Source organism: Protopterus annectens, chromosome 4.part0 (genome assembly GCF_019279795.1).
Source record: "Protopterus annectens isolate FY-2018-M chromosome 4.part0, PAN1.0, whole genome shotgun sequence".
Lineage (NCBI taxonomy): Eukaryota > Metazoa > Chordata > Ceratodontiformes > Protopteridae > Protopterus > Protopterus annectens.
In genome coordinates this window covers 776,964,081-776,984,605 of record NC_056733.1, presented here as the reverse complement: position 1 = coordinate 776,984,605, position 20,525 = coordinate 776,964,081, and the positions used below count along the sequence as shown (strand labels likewise).

At 40.7% G+C, this 20,525-nt stretch overlaps 1 protein-coding gene across 1 annotated transcript in view; it reads right to left on the bottom strand.

Moving 5' to 3' along the window:
- The window catches only part of PI4KA (phosphatidylinositol 4-kinase alpha), a gene marked incomplete at its 5' end in the record, with an annotated part of 2,160,482 nt that overhangs the window by 670,057 nt on the left and 1,469,900 nt on the right, over positions 1–20,525 (bottom strand). The window contains 1 exon segment of the mRNA XM_044068731.1: positions 2,815–2,922. Coding sequence (XP_043924666.1) covers positions 2,815–2,922 — 108 coding nt within the window.

Sequence of the window (20,525 nt, the reverse complement as noted above, 5' to 3'; positions counted from 1 at the left end):
CAGTCAGTCTTGCACATGCTCAGTATTTATACATTTGTGCAAGCCCTTGGATAGCTTCTTAAAGGTATATACACATATATTGATCTACAAGCTGGATAGTAAAATATGGTCTATGGGACCTACAGAAGACCAATGAGATGACAGAGTCAGTATGACTATTCCTGGAAAAAGATTATCTTCATTTATCCAGGGACTTTATAAAAAGCATATACTTTCTTGGGGTTCACAGCAGCAGTGTTAGAGTGCTCCGGGGCTTACAAAACGTATCCACAGGTGGTTTCTGTGAAACAGAGGGACAGAGTCCTGTCTACAGCTCACACACAATCAGGGCTTGATTGGTGGCTCTAGTACTACTATAGAGCTTGACTTGAGATGGAAGAGAAGTAAATGAGCTATACCTACTCACGTCTCCTAAGGAGAGGGACATCTGTCCAGAGATGCATTCTCTGAACAAGTTCCACAGGGGAGGACACATAGCTTACAGAGTAGTTTACTCTAAGGAGGCAGGGAAGTCTGTGAGCTTACATCGTGACTGACAGCCCTTCATTTTACTCACTTCATGCCCAAATAAAACACCACTACTGGGCATGTATGGAAAGTAAGGCTTAAAAAGAAAATCAGTGACCCCACCACGTATGACATCATCACTCCTACTGTTAGACTCTTATTTATTTTATTTATTTATTGATGTTTGTTAACCGTGTTGGTCCAACTGGGCTTGTGGCCTGTTTTCAGTGGAGACCCAAGGAGAAAATCTCCAGTTTCAGACAATTTATAAATAAAATTATAAATAAAAATTTACAATCAAAGGATTAAAGAAATTTGAAAATACAAGTCTAAAATACAAAGTAGAAAGTATGCACATAGTAAAATACATTATAACATAACATAATAATATACTCTTGCTTCAAGGGAAACAAATGGGTCTTTGGGGTTTTTGCCTTGACGCGAAGAAACAGGGCATCACAGGGAGGCTTGACAGTTTGGAAGATGTTGGAAATAAAAAAAGAAAAAAAAATCCTGATAACTGCACTATACTGCCACAGAACTGGGTAACACTGGGATCCCTCCATCTCTTCCAAAGATGCACAGCTAGGCATTTCTGAAGAGAAGTGATAGGAGGGAAAGGTCAGGCCATGTTAAACCTCACAAGCCTTAATCTCCCCAAAGGAGGGATAATGTAGGGGGGGTCAGGACACTCATCCTTGTCTGCCTTGAGGACAATGGCCTTCAATTATTTCACACTCCTCATACTAGCCAGATAGGAAAGATGTCCAGGGACTGCCATTACCTTCATAGTGACAGACAAAGACAAGACTGCAAATGACATATGCCAAGCATCATGTGACATGGTAATAAAGCATGTAGGGCAGACAGATCTGCACTAGGCTAGCAGGTGGCATCAGGTCATGTTAATTAAGTGTGCAAACACCGCTAATTAATCTCTTACCAGATATCAAATATCTGCTTAATGCTTAGGCCCTGAGTTGTGAGTCCAGAGATAAGGTGACAAGACAGATGCCCCTCATCTGGGCTGACAGATCCTGCTGGGTCTATTTGTCTATCTTCATCTATTTACTGAAACTGCTGACTGCAGTAAGAGCATTGGTCCTAATGGACTGCCTTCAAAATTAGCCCAGGTCTGGAAGCAAAGTCCTATGATAGGAGAAAGTGCCATGAACTTCTAAATGAGGGACTCAAAAGGTCACTCCTTGGGGTCAGGCAGGAGGGTGTTGAGCTCTGGCAAGACTGGAATTTCCAACACCCAGGGAAGCACCTCATGATGAAAGCTGAGGACATGCTCCAGCGGGTCCTTTGACATCTGTTGAAGTGTAGGAATAGTGCAGGTCTGAGTCCTCATTAGCAAAGGACATGCTCAGTACTTGTGGGGTGTAAAAGGTCACTTTGGGTAAGGATTTACCCCCCAAGAAAGATAATCCAAGACTTAAAAAATGAAAATAAAAATAAAAACTGAACAAGCACAGGACTTTGTCTAGTTCCAACCTCATTGACATGAGTGTTGAGGAAAAATAAAAAATAGAAAAACTAGTAGACTTAAAACTTCATTGATGAGCTCAGTCACAATAATTTAAAAAAATCATGAAACCCAGGTAATGTTCCAAAACAACAAGCCTTTATTCATCACAGAAGCGATCCTCAATAACAAAAAACAAAATCAGAAATACTTTACGATGTTAAACATATCAACTTTTATACACTTAGAAGTAGGTGTGGAAAATATATGCATTGTTTAATTTTAAACCAGCCTATCCCAGCCTATCCCAGGAAAACAATATAAACATTGTATAAAAGTGCATTTATTATCAGCAAGTACCTATCCCCACTCAATAAAAAAAGAGAATATAGCAACTTTAGTATACAAATTAAAAAAACAAGATTTACTCACACAGCAGTCTGAAGAAAACTGGTCTCACTAAACCATACATATTCTCAATACCAACTTTTTGTCCGTTGCGAATCCTACCATCTTATGGCTGAGTCCATAAACAGAAAGTTACAAGCACATATGTCACTGTTAATGGAACTGGTCATGCATCCTCATTTTAATCTGGATGAATGCCACCATGTGCCTCTCCATGTACACAACTAATCATGAGGCACAATTATGTGACAAATTTTTAGCCAATTAGATTATTGTGCAGTTTGACTTCATTTTACAAAGGCAGGCTATGTATTCTGCTAGGTATGCTAAATTAAAAAAAAAAACAGAGCCATTGCAGTTTTTTTGTAGAAAATGTTAATTATTCTTCACATCAGCTATTATGTCCAGAAATTAAATGATCTGCAGCTCACCTGAAATAATCGAAAGCTGTGGAGTAGACTTTCTCTCTCAGCACATTTCTGATTGTTGCATTGGGAACCACATCTGCATGAAGTAATGCCAATCCCAGAGTCAACAACCTAGTTCCCATAAAAAGACAAATCAACATGAAATGAAATGAGATATACCCAACACTTGCAATATAAAACACTTTACAAGAAGTGTCTTTCCAGAACAACCTAATGATGAGATTCTATGTCACTAAACAATAAAATGTGCATAGCCATCCATCTTGGTACAATATTAAGACTCTACAGAATCTTCAAAAATTCTATATCTGAAAATTATGAGTAAGCAGTTCTGTGAGATCCACATTCGGTAGACTTTGATTAACATCACTGAATCAATTGCTCTTTATATTGTCAGTTGATCCCTTGAGTAACTGTAGCCTCTCCTTTTTATTGTTCTTACCAGATATGCTCCCTGAATGCTACTTCTGTGTCTACTGTGTTCGTATGTTGTATAACCTGATCCAACATACGAGAAGGCGTATTGTTAGGAAACTGGCCATCTCATATTTTAACAAAAAAGAAACAGCACACTCATTCTGATATCCATGGCACCACAACTAGCTCAAAACCATGTGCACTCTTGAAGAAAAGACTGAGAAGTCTGATCTATTTTGTTTACACAACAGCTGCAGCTGACTCACCCCAGCACCCTAAGCAAATGTCTGCTCTGCTTTGGATGAGGATCTGAAGTCACTACTGTTAGTCCATTTTCAGTTGGGCTAACCAGTGCAGTATGCTGGGAGGATGCTGGAAGCAGCAGTATGGAGGGTGGCTAGAGGAGAAGACATGATGAGAAAACATGAAGTGTTGACAGAGGGGGCTACAAGAGGTGAAAAAAAAAGATAAAGGCAGGAGATAGCAGTAGAAAAATAAACGGGCCCAAACAACTCAGTTTTTTTCCCCCAGATCTAAACTGCTACATATGGGTGCATTCTATCCTGGAAACAGAGTCCTTGATGGAAGCATATTCTAGTATAAAAGTACTTGGAAATGCCTGAGAACAGATCCCACGAGGTGGGATAAATTTAAGATGAGATCTCTCAAGTTTCTCTGCCTGGATAAAGGACTCCTGATTGTGGGCACATTTTTAAGTAAAGGCAACCCACAGGGCACTCACTGTAGAGGAAAATGTTCATCAAGCAAGCATTTGAAACCACTGAAGAGACCCAGAGAGCACTGACATCATAGGCAGGCATGCCAGACTAGAAACAATGCTCTGTTTGCCTTCTTGAGTCCTTTTTTGGCCATATTGACTTCTGCGGCATAATAGGGTACAACTGTACCATGACGGCTTAACAATTTGGTTAACTCTGCTCTGACAGCATGCACAGAAATGAAAAGTCATCTGTGTGAAAGTGTGAAAGAAGAAAGAAAAAAAAAGGCAGACGCATAAATAGGCTTTGGGAGAATCTAATCTATCAACTGTCAATTACCTCAAGCAATTAACATATTCTCTGAAAAATACAACAGTGTAAGTAGGTCAGTATGGTTCAAATTAAATGGACTTAATCAAAAGTAAAAGACGGTATTTGAACAACTTGAAGTAGCAAGAACTACATGAAAAAAAAATTAAAAAGAATGAAAAAAGAAAGATGGATGAGAGGAGACCTTAAAGCCACTCAACTTTTGTGCTTCTTAGCGTACAACCTACTTTACCCTGAGCAATGTACATCATCAAAAGTACAAAGATCCAATGTTTCTAAACAGCTTTATATTTCTGAACTCTGAACAAGTCCAGCTTCAAAGATATTGCTGCACTCTGGTGTTCAAAAGACTACATAAGAAATGTGACCCCAATCACCTTACAGGTCTCATTTTCACAGACTTGACAACATTTTGCTAGTATTAAAAATACTCTGCTGTTGCATGAGTTTCTACTACTACACCACAGAAAATGTAGATGGTTTGCAGACTATTTTTCAAAGGTTAACATCTGCAGTAAAATTAGAAACGCAGCATCCAGTAAAGACACAGTGACCCCAGAATACATTAGAGATCAGTACTATTCGCTAATGAGCTCACAGATAGTCTATCAAATCTCAGTCTTACCCTCAAGCAGACAATCTGATTCCCCACAGAAGTGCCCCAGCATAAAAACGTAAAAATCCAAAAAAGAACTTCACTAACATAGCACAATGGTCTCAAAAAAAGCAGTACTTGTTACCGTCAGGGAAACCAAACTAACAGTGTTCAGAGCTACACAAAGGCTTAGTAAACGTATCATTCTTAGGCCCAAACCTAGCTTTCATGTGGGTCATTCGATGAAAATGCTTCTGAACATAACTGCAGCGGTTTGAAAATACAATAGCAGTTCCCGTCACACAAATAAAACAGTAAAATTCTTCTCTTCCATTGTGGGAGGGCTAATAATTTGCCCATATCTGCAAATCCAAGGTCAGAATAACTGGAGAAAAGAACAAACTCCAAGCCACAGCAGCTTTCGGCAATGCAGCTGCCATGTGTCCAGTGAGAGCTTTTTTCATCTATGTTTTCAGAGTTAAGAAATGGCAAAACCATTATACCCAACTGGAGAAAATGTCTGTCAATAAAAATGCAAACTACACTTCAGCAGATCATCAGAAATTAAACGTGCTGTGAGGACACATGAATCTTTACCCTGTAAGTCATACAATCATCACCAAATTATTACATAAGTATATACAGGAGTAAGGACTGCCCTTATGCAGCCTCTATGGCCAAAGATGGCAAAGTTAAAGGTCAATGTAAAATAGAATGGAGTGATACAATAACTACAGTGATGGCTGCCCCTCTGTCAGTGGTTTATCATCTGAATGTAGTGAAAATACAGTTCAGAACAGCAATCCACAGAATCACCATGACCACACAATGAATGAAGGCATGAAAAAAAGCTGCACAGACAGCCAACACATTTTGGCTATCTCAAGTCATAAACAGAGTTTCGCTAAAATCCTATGTCAGTCTTTATTAACTCTGCTAACGCTAACTTTTGCTGGTATTCTATATTTTGCCTAGTGCCTACAATATGTATGGAATCAGTTCTTGAAATCAGCCAGCAAACAGGTTGCACAGGAACAGCTGCTTTAGGTGTGACATGGTAATGTGGTTTAGGAACTGGTGGTCTGAAGGTGTATTTAAATGTTACAACCAGATTGGGTTGCCAGAAGGTGAGGCATTTCAACAAAGAAAGGTGATTGGAGAGTTCAAGTCATGTGCTAATTAAAGGCAGGCAGACAGGAAGATGATAGGACCTGTGCAGACTTAGTGTGAGAAATAAGGGAAAGAATAGAGACTAAGCAGGAGTCTTCAACCAAGAGATGGGCCAAGTAGATTAATTACAAAAAACAGCATACCTAGAGAACAGGCTGAGACTGAAGAAAGAAGGGCACAGGAGACACCCATAATGCATCAAAAGAAAAAAATTTGAAGAATATACAAGAGGAGGGCAAATCTTTCAGTGATATGACAGAAAGACACAAAGGAAAGCAAGCACAGGAAAAAGATAAACATGAGTGGTAGGAGCATGGAGAAGCGGGAATCAGTTGTAGACTTTCAAGTAGATTTGAAATGAGAAGCACAGGCAACAAATGAGATAGTTTCACACTGAGGTATACAGTGGCATAGCTAAGGTAACCAAAACAGGACTGCAACTTAAATTCGAGGAAAAAAGAAGGGAGACATTTTAGTGACTAACAGTTTAATTACAAGGAAAATTAGAAGAGCAGAGAAGTCAGGACAGAGTGGTCAGGTAGCAAAGTGGACTGAGGTTAGACAGGTTTGGGTTCTTCCTAATCATTACACCCTGATAATTAAAAAAAGAAATTAGTGAACTAGTTTAATCAATTCCTGTGTTTCATCGATAAATGCCTATGTAATACAGCATGATCATGGAACGGTTGGGTGGAAGGTTTCTCCTTAACCTCAATGTTGCGTAATCATGGAGTTAGTATATTTAGAGATGTAGGGTATAAGAGGAGCAGCCCCCTACAAACTTGCTGTTTTTTTTTTGGGGGGGGGTCTTTTAGTTAAAGTCAATGATATGGTTCCATATATGTACTTAGGATGTATAATTACACATAAATTAGAACATATCAGAAAATGAAAAAAAATTCTCAGAGAAGACAGGAGGCACGCACAAATCAGAATACATGAAAGCAGCACTAACTTGGTAAATGCAGCAACAAAAAGGTGCAGGGAAAGGAAAGAGGCAGCCAGCACAGGTACTACTGGCATCTATAGCTAGGAAGAAAAGAGTGAGGAATTCCAATGCCTCAAAAATGGACTAGACAGCAGGGTGTGGGCTCCTGAATGACTGGAAGAGGTATGGCAAAGAAAAATCATTATGTTGAAGAGAACTTCACAGAACAAGATAGTACAGTCCTGCTGAAATATAGAATGCAAAGGTATCACAAGACCGTTCATTATAATGAGGTGGAAGGAAGTGAAAACAGATTAATCAGATCAAAGGATGGAAGAACTCAGCTATACAGATGTAGCAATTGTCAGGAATTCAGGGGATACAAAGGAAAGGTACAGCTGTGAAAAAAAGACACTGATACACAATGAAATAACGTTAGGTGTTAAAATGATGAATACAATTGTAAAAAGACAACACACCTAATACTGGGTGATTTTAAACTACTCTGCCATTAACTGGGAAAACTACTTAGGTACCAACACCTTTGCCCAACGGTTCTTGGAATTCATAAATTCCAACGCCCTGGATCAACTAATCCGTAGTCCCACCAGGGGCTCCAATATCCTAGACCTCGTCATTACCAACATGGGAAATCGATGCTCCACACCTATGGTCACCCCCTCGTTAGTCAGGTCTGACCATAAGCTAATCAACTTAACATCCACATCCCACCCCCGCCCCCCAGTAAGGAAACCTCCATAAAAAACTTCTCCAAAGTCAACTTCATGCTACTCAAGTCAGAAGTGACAAACTTCATGACACCCATGCAGACGGGAACTGAAAGTTCAACTGCTGAATCTTACACTAAGGCACTGTACGAGCACATCCACTCATGTATGAATCATGCCCATCCCAAATAGAACCAAGATGCTCTCATCCAAAAAAAGGAAGCCAATCTGGTGGTCCCCTGCCATAAACAAACTTTACAACAAAAGGAAGAAACTGTTGCAGAAAATAGGAAAATCCCAGGATGCAAAAATCTCCCTTACCAGCCTCAGTAAGAAACTGAGATCCCTCATAAAATCTTCCAAAGCTAGTTACGAAAATAAAATTGTCAAAGATTCCAGGCACAACCACAAGGCATTCTACAACTATGTCAAGAATCTAAATGGCAATGCTCAGATCTGCTCTGAGCTAAAACAGAATGGCATTAAATATACTGATCCCAAGGATATTGCCAATATCCTGGCAGATTGATTCAGTGCCAACTTCACCCCTCTTTCACCCCCTAAATAGCCCATCTCAATACCGAAAGATTGCCAAATTCCGGTAATGGCCACACAGGTAAAAAATGCACTCTCCAAAGCTAAGAATACAGCATCCATGGGACCAGATGACATCCCGGGCTGTGTACTACATGAACTACAATATGAACTGGCACCTCACCTAAGTGTCATGTTTAATCATCTCAGGTGTCGTGCCCACTGAGTGGCGCAGAGCTACAGTTATCCCACTCTACAAGGGGGGATCCACCTTGGATCCCGGAAACTACCGTCCCATCAGTCTGACAAGCTTTATCTGCAAGGCCATGGAGTGTATTATCATTTAACTTATAAACAAAGACATTAGAAACCTTCAAACACTGGACTCCACCCAGTTTGGGTTCGTGACGGGCCAATCTTGTCTCCTGAACCTGACTGACTTCTTCGAATCAGTCTCCAGAGCCATGGACAAGGGTAAGGTGGTCCACACAGCCTATCTAGACCTTGCCAAGGCCTTTGACACCATCCCCCACTCTGGAATCATAGATGAACTTACTAAGCTGGGCATTAATCTCTACGTCACCCAATGGGTTGCTAACTTGCTTACTGATAGAACCCACACTGTAAAAGTAGCTGACTCCAAATCCAGCTCCAGACAAGTGACAAGTGGAGTACCTCAGGGTTCAGTCCTGGGACCGCTCTTGTTTGGCATCTATTTCTCTGAAGTACAAGTCAACACTAAGGGACTCTGGCTAACAAAGTTCGCAGATGACTGCAAACTGGGAGCCTGTGGATACTCTACAAAAGGGCCTTACAGAAACAGATGCTTGGTGCCAGAGCCATGGGCTCAAGCTCAATGCCAAGAAATGTATAGTTATCCCCTTTGGGAAAAAACATGTATCCGTGAATTACCATATAGGTGGCAGTACACTAAACACTGAAAGTGTGATAAGAGACTTAGAGACACAGGCGGACAGTGGTCTCACCTTCGATAACCACATTGCCACAACAGTCAGGAAATCCTTCTATGTGGCACACCTCATCACTAAGGGCTTTTCATCCAGAAAAAAGGAGGTCATTGTCCCACTGTACTCATCCCTCATTAGACCCATTATAGAATACAACGCCCCATTTGGTATGCACCTCTCAAGACATCTGCAACAACTGGAAAGGCAGCAGAAAGGCCTCACTAAAAGAATCACAGGCCTAAAGCAGATGCCCTATGCTGACCGCCTTAAAAACCTCCAGCTATACTCTGTCGCATATCGTCTACTCAGAGGCGATCTCTGCTTAACATACAAGGCCATGTCAAACCCAAAGCTGTTGGACATGTTACACTTAAAAGAAATCCCAATTCCTCAGAGCCACATGCTCCAGGGATCTAAACCCTGTCATCGCAATAAACAAAACATGCTGTAGGGATAGGTTCCTGACCCAGAGACTCCCCAGACTCTGGAATAGATTGCCCATACATGTCAAGCAGAGTGCCTCTTTGGCCCTGTTCAAAAGGAACCTTGACGACTGGATGGGAGAAAGGAAATTCACCCCGGGGATCACGTCAGTCACCCTGCTAGACAGGGGTCCAGGGAAGTAAACGTGTGGGAAGAAATAGCCAGGGAATTGTTATGGCTAGGCTTGTATAGGCCCTAGGGCTGATAGCCTAGTACCAACCTATGAACAAAAGGAAAAAAAAGACTATCAGGAAGGGATAAAGTGTCAAGCTGAGTAATGCCAAGAAATTAAGTAAGGAAATGGAAAGTACCAGTAATTCAGCTTGGGGAAGCAGACACAGTAAGTCAGTAAGTGTGACAAGCCTGGGCAAATCATGAAAGGAAGTAGGAAATGGTTATCTCAGGTAATGTCTGTTCAGTCAGAATAAAAACGGGCGAGATGGGCGAAGGTTAGTTATTTATGGAAGGCAAAAATTAAACTGTGAGGCAGTTGAAAATGAAGGGGACAGAAGAGGGAAGAGAAGTATCTCAAAGACCTGCGAGTGTTTCTGAAATTTCACACTGAGCTAATCGGAGGAAGGGCACTGAGCAAACTGATCTGTGATGTATAACATTAAGAATCCTGTGTGTTGCTTATTTTTACGTGTATTTATAGTACTTTTATTGTCTGTTGCATACTTTTCTAGCTAGTTTCACTGTGTGTGAGGTATTAACTGGAAATTGTCTACATTTGTTAAGCATCTGTTTGGGTTTGTTTGTTCTGATTTCCTGCCAAGGAGTGTATCATGTAACTTATTTGTTTGCAGTTAAAAGCATTCTCTAGAGTCTCCTTGCTCCTTTATCTGTTTAAAACTTTAATTTAAAGGCTCGCTGCTACTTTTTTGCTGTGATAAACATTTCTGCATTTTTTTTACCTAAGTAGTGTGGGTAATTGTGGCATTGTCTATATTCAGGCTTGTATTTTCTGCCTAGCTGTTTGTTTGCACAGGCTGTTTGTCTGAGCACATGTTCCAGGCCATTTTAGTTTAGCCAAAGCCTTTCTTGCATTTCAGTAAGAGGGAAGTGTTTAGGGTCATTGGCTGATTGGGGTTACCTAGACTATGGCTTGGAGTAAGCACCTCATTGGTTCTATGGAGCTTTTTTAAGTTGTTTCAGGTTTCAACTTTCTGTTACTTAAGAAGTTAACTTGTGAATGTTTTTGCCATTTCACACTGAGCAAACTGATCTGTGATATATAACATGAAGTATCCTGTTTTTGCTTATTGTTATGAGTTATTTATATCACTTTTATTGTCTGCTGCATACTTTCCTAGCTAGTTTCACTGTGTGTGAGGTATTAACTGGAAATTTTCTACATTTGTTAAGCATTTGTTTAGGTTTGTTTGTTCTGATTTTTGTATCATACCCTCCCTCCTTACTGGTATGCTGTTCTTATACATGATGCCTTTGCAGTTGCCCACCCCTACTCAAAATTTGATCTGGGACACTCCTCCCAGTCTAGTGCCATTACCTCATTCTACCTAATACAGGGAGAACATATGAGAAGGCCAATCCACTTAGTTTCTTAACCTTGAATTATCTTCTCCTTCTCCTTTCTCCCTTTCCACTTTACAAAAAAAAAAAAACATTTCTAAGCTTATTTCCTGCCTTTCCTCTAAATAGTCTAGTTCAGATACAGATTTCCTGTATCCAGGACTGTTTGTAAGTTTCTGAGCCTCCAAGCCTTTCTGTGTTGGAGGGAAGCCTTCTAACTTATCTGTGGGAGTGGTAAGTACTAGGTAGCTTATCTTAAAAAAAAAAAAAAAACTTTATGCATCACCGCTTAGCTAGGGTTAAACTATTTCTTGCGCCATAAAGTCTGCTCTTTGAATTTTCCCTTAGAACTAGCCAGTTTTTTAGTTTTAGCAATCAAATCTGTTTCTTTGAGTTCAGCACTTGTTCAGAACTCATTGTAAGCACTAAATAAGCTACAAATTACTACAGCACTCAAGTTTCCTCACTTGTCTAGAGGAAAACAGTATTTAGTACTTAAGCACCTTTCCAGGCATGTCTAAGAGTCAGCTCCGGGTGTTTTCTCCTGTCTACCTGACGAATCTGGGTATTTTGGGGCAATGCAGCAATTGCCTCATGTACACAGACAACCTTTTCCTCCTACCACCCAACACTACAACCTGTGAGAGATGCACTTATATAGCCAAACTGGAAGCAAAGCTCTCTCCAGCCAAGACTGTACTAGACAGTCAAGAGGAGAAGGTAAACACCTGCACTACACCACACTCAACACATAGTCTATCAAAACCTACACTACCTAAACCCACACATAGTAACACAAAACGCACAGCTATATTCGTGGAGGATCTCAATAAAAATCTGCCCAAGCAACAGGGACCTCCAAAGCAGAAACGCAAGCAACCTCCACCCCCCCCAACACAACCCAAATGACATATAGCCCACAAACTCAGTCTGCCACTCAACCACAGCCCATAAGGCATAACAACATACCCAACACTCTAGTTATAGGTGACTCTATAGTCAGGCACACTGATGTTCCACTCACCAGGCTAAACAAGGAGAAAGTTACTGTCAGCTGCCTGTCTGGTGCCAGGATCTCAGGTCACTCCACAACAAGTACAAATATGACTCTGTCAATGTCCATGTTGGTGTGAATGACCTGAGATGCACCTCCCTGGACTACATGAAAAGAAACATGGAGGAGCTGTCCGGTCTTGTAGTCCAGGCAGATATGACCCTAGCCCTGAGTAGCATCCTGCCATTACCAGAATTATACCATAGTACAAGGACAAAATGACTGACTTCAACAATTGGCTGAGCTTCTGGTGTCATTCTAAGGGGATCCAGTATCTGTCTGCCTGGGATGACAATCGACAGACCAGGATGCTTTGCCAGAGATGGCCTGTATCTGTTACCCTTGGGATTCCGGATACTGACTAAGGCTCTAGCCACCCCTATAGTGCCTTTTTTAGCCAAGGTTCAAATGACAAATTCACCATTGTAACAGATACAAGCAAGCAAAATCTGAGGGTAATGTTACTCAATGCTAGAAGTCTAAACCTCAACATAAACCACTCGAGGCACTCCTTAAAATGGAGAACATAGACATCTGTGCAGTGACAGAGACCTGGTTCAAGGCTCCAGAGAGCACCCTGCATTACCAGGCTATAACTCATACCACCCCTTTTGGCCACCTAACCTGGACCGAAACACTAAAGGTGGAGGCGTGTCCATATTCATTAAGAATATTCACACCTTCAGGCTAGTTGCTCAGCATAATGCATCCGAGATTATCCAAGTGCAACTAACTCTGGGCAATTTCGCAATCCAAACTGTAGCTTGCTACAGATCCCCCACCATGCCCCAGGATTCCCACCCTTCATTTCTTGATACACTGGAAAATATTAGGGTACGACCCAGCACCCTAATACTTGGCGATTTCAACTACCCCACCATTAAATGGGAAAACTCATGTACAAACTCTTTTGCTCAATGTTTTCTGGAATTCATAAATTCCTATGCCTTGGATCAACTTATCCACACCCCCACCAGGGGCAGCAATATCCTTGACCTGGTCATTACCAACATGTGGAACTGGTGTTCCACACCAGAGGTCAATTCCTTGTTGGTCAGATCCGACCACAAGCTAATCACCCTAGACATCCACATCCCACCCCCAGCCTCATTAGGGAAACCACCGTAAAAAATTTCTCCAAAGCCAACTTCATGCTTCTTAAGACAGAAGTGGCAAACTTCATGACACCCATGCAGATGGGCAATAGAGGTACGAATGTTGAATCCTACACAAATGCACTTTATAAGCACTTACACAAGTGCATGGATCATGCAATCTCTAACAGAACCAATATGCTATCCTCTAAAAAAGGAAGCCAATCAAGAAACTGTTGCAAAAAAAGAGTAAAATTCTATGATTGGAAGAATTCCCTGGTCGGCCTCAGTAAGAAGCTGAGATCCCTCAGAAAATCCTCCAAAGCTAGTTACAAAAACAAAATCGTCACTGATTCTAAAGACAACCACAAAGCATTGTATAGCTATGTCAACAATCTCACTGGCAACACTCAGATCTGCTCTGAGTTACAGCACAATGGCACTAAACATACAGAACCAACTGATATTGCCAATATCCTGGCAGACTCCTGAATAATGTTAATCCGTTTGGGTAAAATAAGAAAAAACACAACACAATAACCAAACAGGTCCTTCCACCTTTCCACCAGGAATAAATGACTATTTGTCCATAAAACCATTACTGATGTTAAAAGAATGATTTTACAAAAAAATGGTATAGTTAACTTATAGCAGGGTGTGACCTTAAGTTTAAACCACTTTACACTAATGACATCATTTATATGTTATTAGAATAGATTTTAGTATTTTACAGAATGTTTTTTTAATAAATATTTTATTATTATAGTATAATTTACTGATATAATAAGACGAACAAAAGCAGTTTTCAGTTACATTTTGAGTTTATGGATTTTGTTATACTGCAGGCATCTTAGCAGCAGAGTTTTACTTTTAATGAGAAGTTTTTATAAAAATGTGCAATATCACTTTAACAGTGACTGTTTTTCAAGCCATGTTTTTTGGCGCCATTTTTAAATATAAATGTATGCAAAGCATTTAATTTAATTGTTCTGATGAAGCTCGCTGTTTGTAGCGAGTGAAAGCGCTCAACAATCAGTTTTTACTTGGATTAAACTTTTTTTGCTATCAAGCCGGTTGGATTTTTTTTTTTTTTTGTTGAACATTGTTACAAGGTGGAAGGACCTGTTTGGTTATTGTGTTGTGAATATCCTGGCAGACAGATTCAGTGCTAACTTTACCCCCCCCCCCTCTCACCCCCTAAAGGGCCCATCTCTATACCGGAAGAATGCAAAGTTCCTGTAATCACGGCTGCACAAGTAAAAACCACACTCTCCAAAGCCAAGAACACAGCATCCATGGGACCTGACAACATCCCAGGCTGCATTCTACATGAACTACAGAACGTTACAGAATGAACTGGCACCCCACCTAAGTACCATGTTTAATTACAGCCTCACCTGAGGCTTATTGCCCACTGAATGGCGCACAGCAATGGTTATCCCATTCCACAAAGGTGGAGCCACCACGGACCCCGGGGAACTACTGCCCCATTAGCCTGACGAGCCTGGTCTGCAAGGCAATGGAACGTATCATCATGAAACTTATAAACAATGACAGTGGTAATCTCCAAACTCTGGGCCCCACCCAGTTTGGGTTTGTAAAAGACAGATCATGTCTCCTAAACCTGACACACTTCTTTGAAGCAGTCACCAAAGCCGTAGATGAAGGTAAGGTGGTTCACACATCTTGTCTAGATCTCGCCAAGGTTTTCGACACCATCACCCACTCGGGAATTATATATAAACTCACTAAACTAGGTATAAATCCCTATGTCACAAGATGGGTTGCCAACTGGCTCACTGACAGAACCCACACTGTGAAACTAGCAGACTCCAAATCTGACTTCACTCCAGTGACAAGTGGAGTACCACAGGGTTCAGTCCTGGGTTCCCTCCTGTTTGGTATCTACTTCTCTGAAGTACAGCCTAACATAGAAGGTCTTTTGCTAATGAAGTTCACAGATGACTGCAAACTAGGAGCCATAATCAAAACTCCTAACGATGTGGACATCCTACAAAAGGGCCTCACTGAGACAAATGCCTGTTATCAAAGCCATGGCCTCAAGCTCAATGCCAAAAAGTGCATTGTCATCTCTTTTGGTAAAAACTCTGTACCCATGAACTACCACATAGGCGGTAGTCTACTTAACACTGAAGGTGTGATAAAAGACCTTGGAACACAGGTGGACAGTAGTCTCTCCTTTGATAATCACATCACCACAGTAGTCAGTAAGTCCTTCTACGTGGCATACTTCATCACAAAAGGTTTCTCATCTAGGAAAAGAGAGGTCATTGTTCCCCTCTACTCATCACTCAGACTCATTATAGAATACAGCGCCCCTTTTGGTATGTACCTCACAAGACATCTACAACAACTGGAAAGGCTGCAGAAATACCTCGCAAAGAGGATTACCTGCCTCAAACAGATGCCCTATGCAGACAGTCCCAAAATTCTCCAGCTTTACTCAGTTGCATATCGCCTACTCAGAGGCAATCTCTGCCTAACATATAAAGCTATGTCACTCACAGAGCTGTTGGACATGCTCCACTTAAAGAAATCCCAATCCCTCCAAGCTACATGCTCTAGGGACCTAAACCTTGTCACCAAAATAAACAGAACATGCTGGAGGGATAGATTTCTATCCTAGAGACTTCCATACTCTGGAACAAACTACCTATCTATATCAAACAAAGCTCCTCATTAGCACTCTTCAAACAAAATCTTGATGACTGGATGGGAGATAGGAAATTCACCCTGGTGAACACTTCTGTGGCTCTGCTCAACAGGGGCACAGGAAAATAATTTTCTTGGGTGGTGAAAGACAGGGCACCTTTTTGGCTAGGCTTATATAGGCCCTAGGACCAATAGCCTAGTACCTACCAATGAACCTCTGAAAGTCAATAACACAGTGGTCAAGCCAGAGGGGGGAATTGTGAGAGCTGAATACAATATACTGCACATTTGCTGAAAGCATGAACAATGAGTAGATGAAGCAATGGAAAAGGCCTTCTGACAGAAAAAAAAATATTCTCATGAAAACTTTATTCTCTCAGAAGCATACTACAGCAGTCCAGTACCCAAACCAAGAAGAAAGAATGCAAGAGTCGAGGTATGAGAACAAGGATGACTCACTGAGTTAGTAAAGGAAGGTAAAAGGAACTGTCTAATGACAGTCATATTTAGAAGAGTAAAAGTGAACCTGTCCAACAGTAACCACATTGTTGCAGAGTTCGCCAATGATGTGACAGGCAAACATGAACAAAGTGTGGTCTACATACAGACAGACTGCAAAAAACTGAGGCAAACGTGAAACAGAAATGGAGGACTAAAAGCAAGCCAAGGGAACCAATAGCCTGCGAATAAAGCTGAAGAGGAGCATCTAACATCTATGGAAAAGGGGCTTAAAAAAAACAAAACAGGGAAATGGAGGCCAATGTAATTCAGTAGTGAGGTTAAGGAGACAGCTTGAAAAAAAAAGGAAATGACATGTGAGCTACAGGGATAAAAAAAATGAGAAGAGCTGGCTGTGGATGTATTAATAAAAATGGATTAGTAGATGGAATAAGGATACAGAAAATTGTGTGTGTGTAATTTCAAAACATAAGGGAATGAACGAAAATTTAGATGGAGCTGAAAAAAACTTATCAAGGAAGAGAAGAAAGACTACAGTGGGCATGGGGAAAACTGCTAGTGATGTGTTTGCCTCTGAGTGGCTAGTTTTGCAGAAGTAAACAAAAAGAGTGAAAACATCTGAGGATCACGTTCAATGAGAAACCACAGAAAAGAAATGTGAAGAGTTAAGGGAAAGTATGGTGCAGGGTCACGACAACAGCTACTGAGATTCTTAAAGAACCTGACATGCATGCTTACAGATCCTTTGATGACATTTTTGATAGGCGATTCAGCAGTGACAAGGTTCCACAAGATTGGAGGGAGGTGAAAGTGGTGTCACTCTACAATGGGAGACCTAGACATGACCTATGAAACCAGGGCTATAACGTTACAAATGTAGCTGGAAAAGTCACAAAGAAGATACATTTATAGAAAATCTAGGTAGTTTCTTGGATGAAAAATAGACACAGGTTTGCAGAAAACCAGTCAAGCATGTCCAAAGTGGACCGTTGTTTGACTGACACTAGAAATTCACAAAGGAAACCTTGTCAGTATAACGCACCTTCACTTCAGTAAAGCCTATGATTCAGTCTTACACACACAAAAAAAAAAACAGAAGGGACAACTGATACAACAAAAGATGAATAAATATGATAAAGAGCGGTTTTGTGGCACAAAGGTAACAGTAGTAGTTAGGAAGGCACTCTAAGAGGAGAAAAAGTGTTAGTGAAGTCATTCATGGGTCAGTTCCGGGACCAGTGCTCAATAACATCTTTACATCAGACATCATAAGGCACCCAAGAATATCAATCTCAATAAAGAGGACACTAAAATAATAGCAGATGATGCAGGGCAACCTTTACGTGGACCTAAGGAGATTGTCAGGGTGGACTGACAAGTGAGAACACAAATGTAAGGCAAGGAGGTATCAAGTTCTTCACCTATGCACTAATAACTCCACTCCTAACTGGAATAGCAACTGGGAGAAACACCTTTAATGACACAAAGTGAGAAAAAGATCTTGCAGAGACCGTAAACAGAAATGAACCACTGGGTACAAAATGAGAACACTGTGGCCAAGGCAAACAACTGGATAAGTTGCATCCTTAAAGGGAGTCTATATCACCCTTCTACAGGTCACTTCTCAGGCTGTATCTGGAATACTGTGTTCAACTATTGTGCCAACAGACTAAAATGGAGGTCATGCCACTCAAGAATGGCAAAAGAAGGTTACGATGCTTATTATGAGAATAAATGATAAAAGGTGCAAGTAAGTTAGGTGAATAAGAACTGTTCTCATCTGATAATACACAAGAAAAGAAATATTCAGCACATATGCAGAACATCAGACAGATATGACAGTCTTCATAAAAGGCTAGCTCCTCACACACCACTTCTCTGTGTCCAAACATTTCTCACAATTGCTGTTCTTTCTGTGAATGGTTTTTACCACTCACACTTCTCCAACAGAAGCAGATCATTTGTACCCGCCCTTTGTTATAGTGTCAAAATTATAAAACCAAAAGCAGTGAAAGTTCAATTTATTTTGCTGGCCACAGAGCCACAGGAAGGGTGCAGTGAATGAGGTACCTGCCCCGGATGCCAAATTACAGGAGGCGTTTACCTGGAGAAAATCCCTTTGCAGGTACAAGCACGCAATTATGAAAAGTCCGAGCACTACAAGATGTGAAATTTATGAGGTACAGTATGATTAACACTTAAAGGTACATTGGCAAGCAGTTCAGTGAAAAATACATGAAGCTTGAAACAGTGGGAAGTGAATAGGTTATACAAGTAGTTGCCTCCATGGCAGCCTAAATGCACTTAATATAACAGTATATAATTTAATTTACTTATTTAAAGGTTACCAACACAGTTTTCTTAGGGCTGAAAGCTAATGTCTACCAAAAGCATGCAAGCTGTTTTTCACATATGGGATGGTAACAGATATGAGAAAGAACAGGTACCAATCAATACAAGTGGGAACACAGGCTCTCATGTGCATTTTAGCAAGGGTAAAGTTAATTTTATAACAGGTAATGTCTGTGGGCACAGCCATCGATTTGGGGCAACTGCTCCTCTCCTATCTGTAGGGTACTTTTTTTTTTTTTAAATGTTCAGAGTTTTGTATGCTTATTGTAAGTTAAAAGGGGATAGGAGCATTGAAAATCTATTTAGTTTTCTGTTTGTGCATTTTCATTGAAGCAATAAGGCTTGCAAAAATATGCAAAGGCTCAAAAGGAGCCACTACATAAAAAATCCTGCATTTTTACTGGTATCATAAATGCAGTGAACCACGCTGCATTCCAACCCCCCCCCCTCAAGTGAGTGAGCTGGCAGGAGATGCTCACTCCCATCTTCTCCTGCCTGCCCCTCTTGCACTCCTATAGCTAGTCAAACATGGGTTATCTAGAGCATAGTCAAGGCTTTATCCCTGTATGACATGGGGACAGATCAACTCAAGTATCTACTATTATGGTAAGTCCTCACACAACTGTACTACGTTTTTATAAACATTGCTGTCATAATAGTATTTATTACTGGAAAGTTTCCCAAGTCTTACAAAGCTAAGGAGGTGGAATCCACCCTCGACCCAGATGCAAAGTCTAATTTCTAGGATTCGGAAAAGGTGTGGACTGATGAAGATGATTATGTCCAAGCAGCTTCCTCAAGAGCAGCCTGTGCCTCACCCCACCCCCCCAAAAAAGGGCACAGTGGCTTTTGTATCCCTACTGCTGTGAGCTATCAAAGTCCCTTCCAACTTCTTCCCAAGGTAAGAATAACAACATAATGCACTGTGTCAGACACTCAGAAATAGTTAATTATAAATTGGTTTCACCTCATCCTTGAATGCAAAGGACAAACAGCTGATCTGCGGCTCTGATACTCTTGGTTTTACATAGATTCTAGACAATACCTCCGCTGTCTCTGTACATCTAAGGAAAGAAGAATTCTCTCTCCCTTGTTGTTATTTTGGGAGACAGGAAATAAAACAGACAAGTGAAGAGTACGGTCACGAGAGAACTTGGTCACTGTTTCAGGCATAAATATGTGGTTGGATCTAATACCTATACTATCTTTATGAAAGACTAAAAAAAAACCTCTCTGCATGAGGGCCTGTAGATCTAAAATTCTGCTAGCTGGAATAATGGCCAGTAACAAAGCAGTTTTCTAGGTTAGACAGTGAAGGAGAGATGAGGCAGTAGGCTCAAAATGAGGGCTATTGTCAGCTTTACTAAGACATAACTGAAGTCCCATTGAAGAACAAGAGTTCAAATGGGTTTAAGGATGTTGGTGCGGGGAAAAGAAGCAGGCATGAAGGCTGAAATGGCAGACAAATGTACCTTTATGGTGACATATGTAGTACATGCAAATAACACACAGATGATTGCAGTCAAACATATAGTACATAATGTATAAATGTTGAACAAAATCCAAGTTCTGCAATATTTTCCTGCAAAAAGATGAAAATAAAGCAGAGGAACAATAGTAAAGACAGTGCATAGTATCTAAGATCACACATACAGTTGCACTTCAAAGAAATAAATA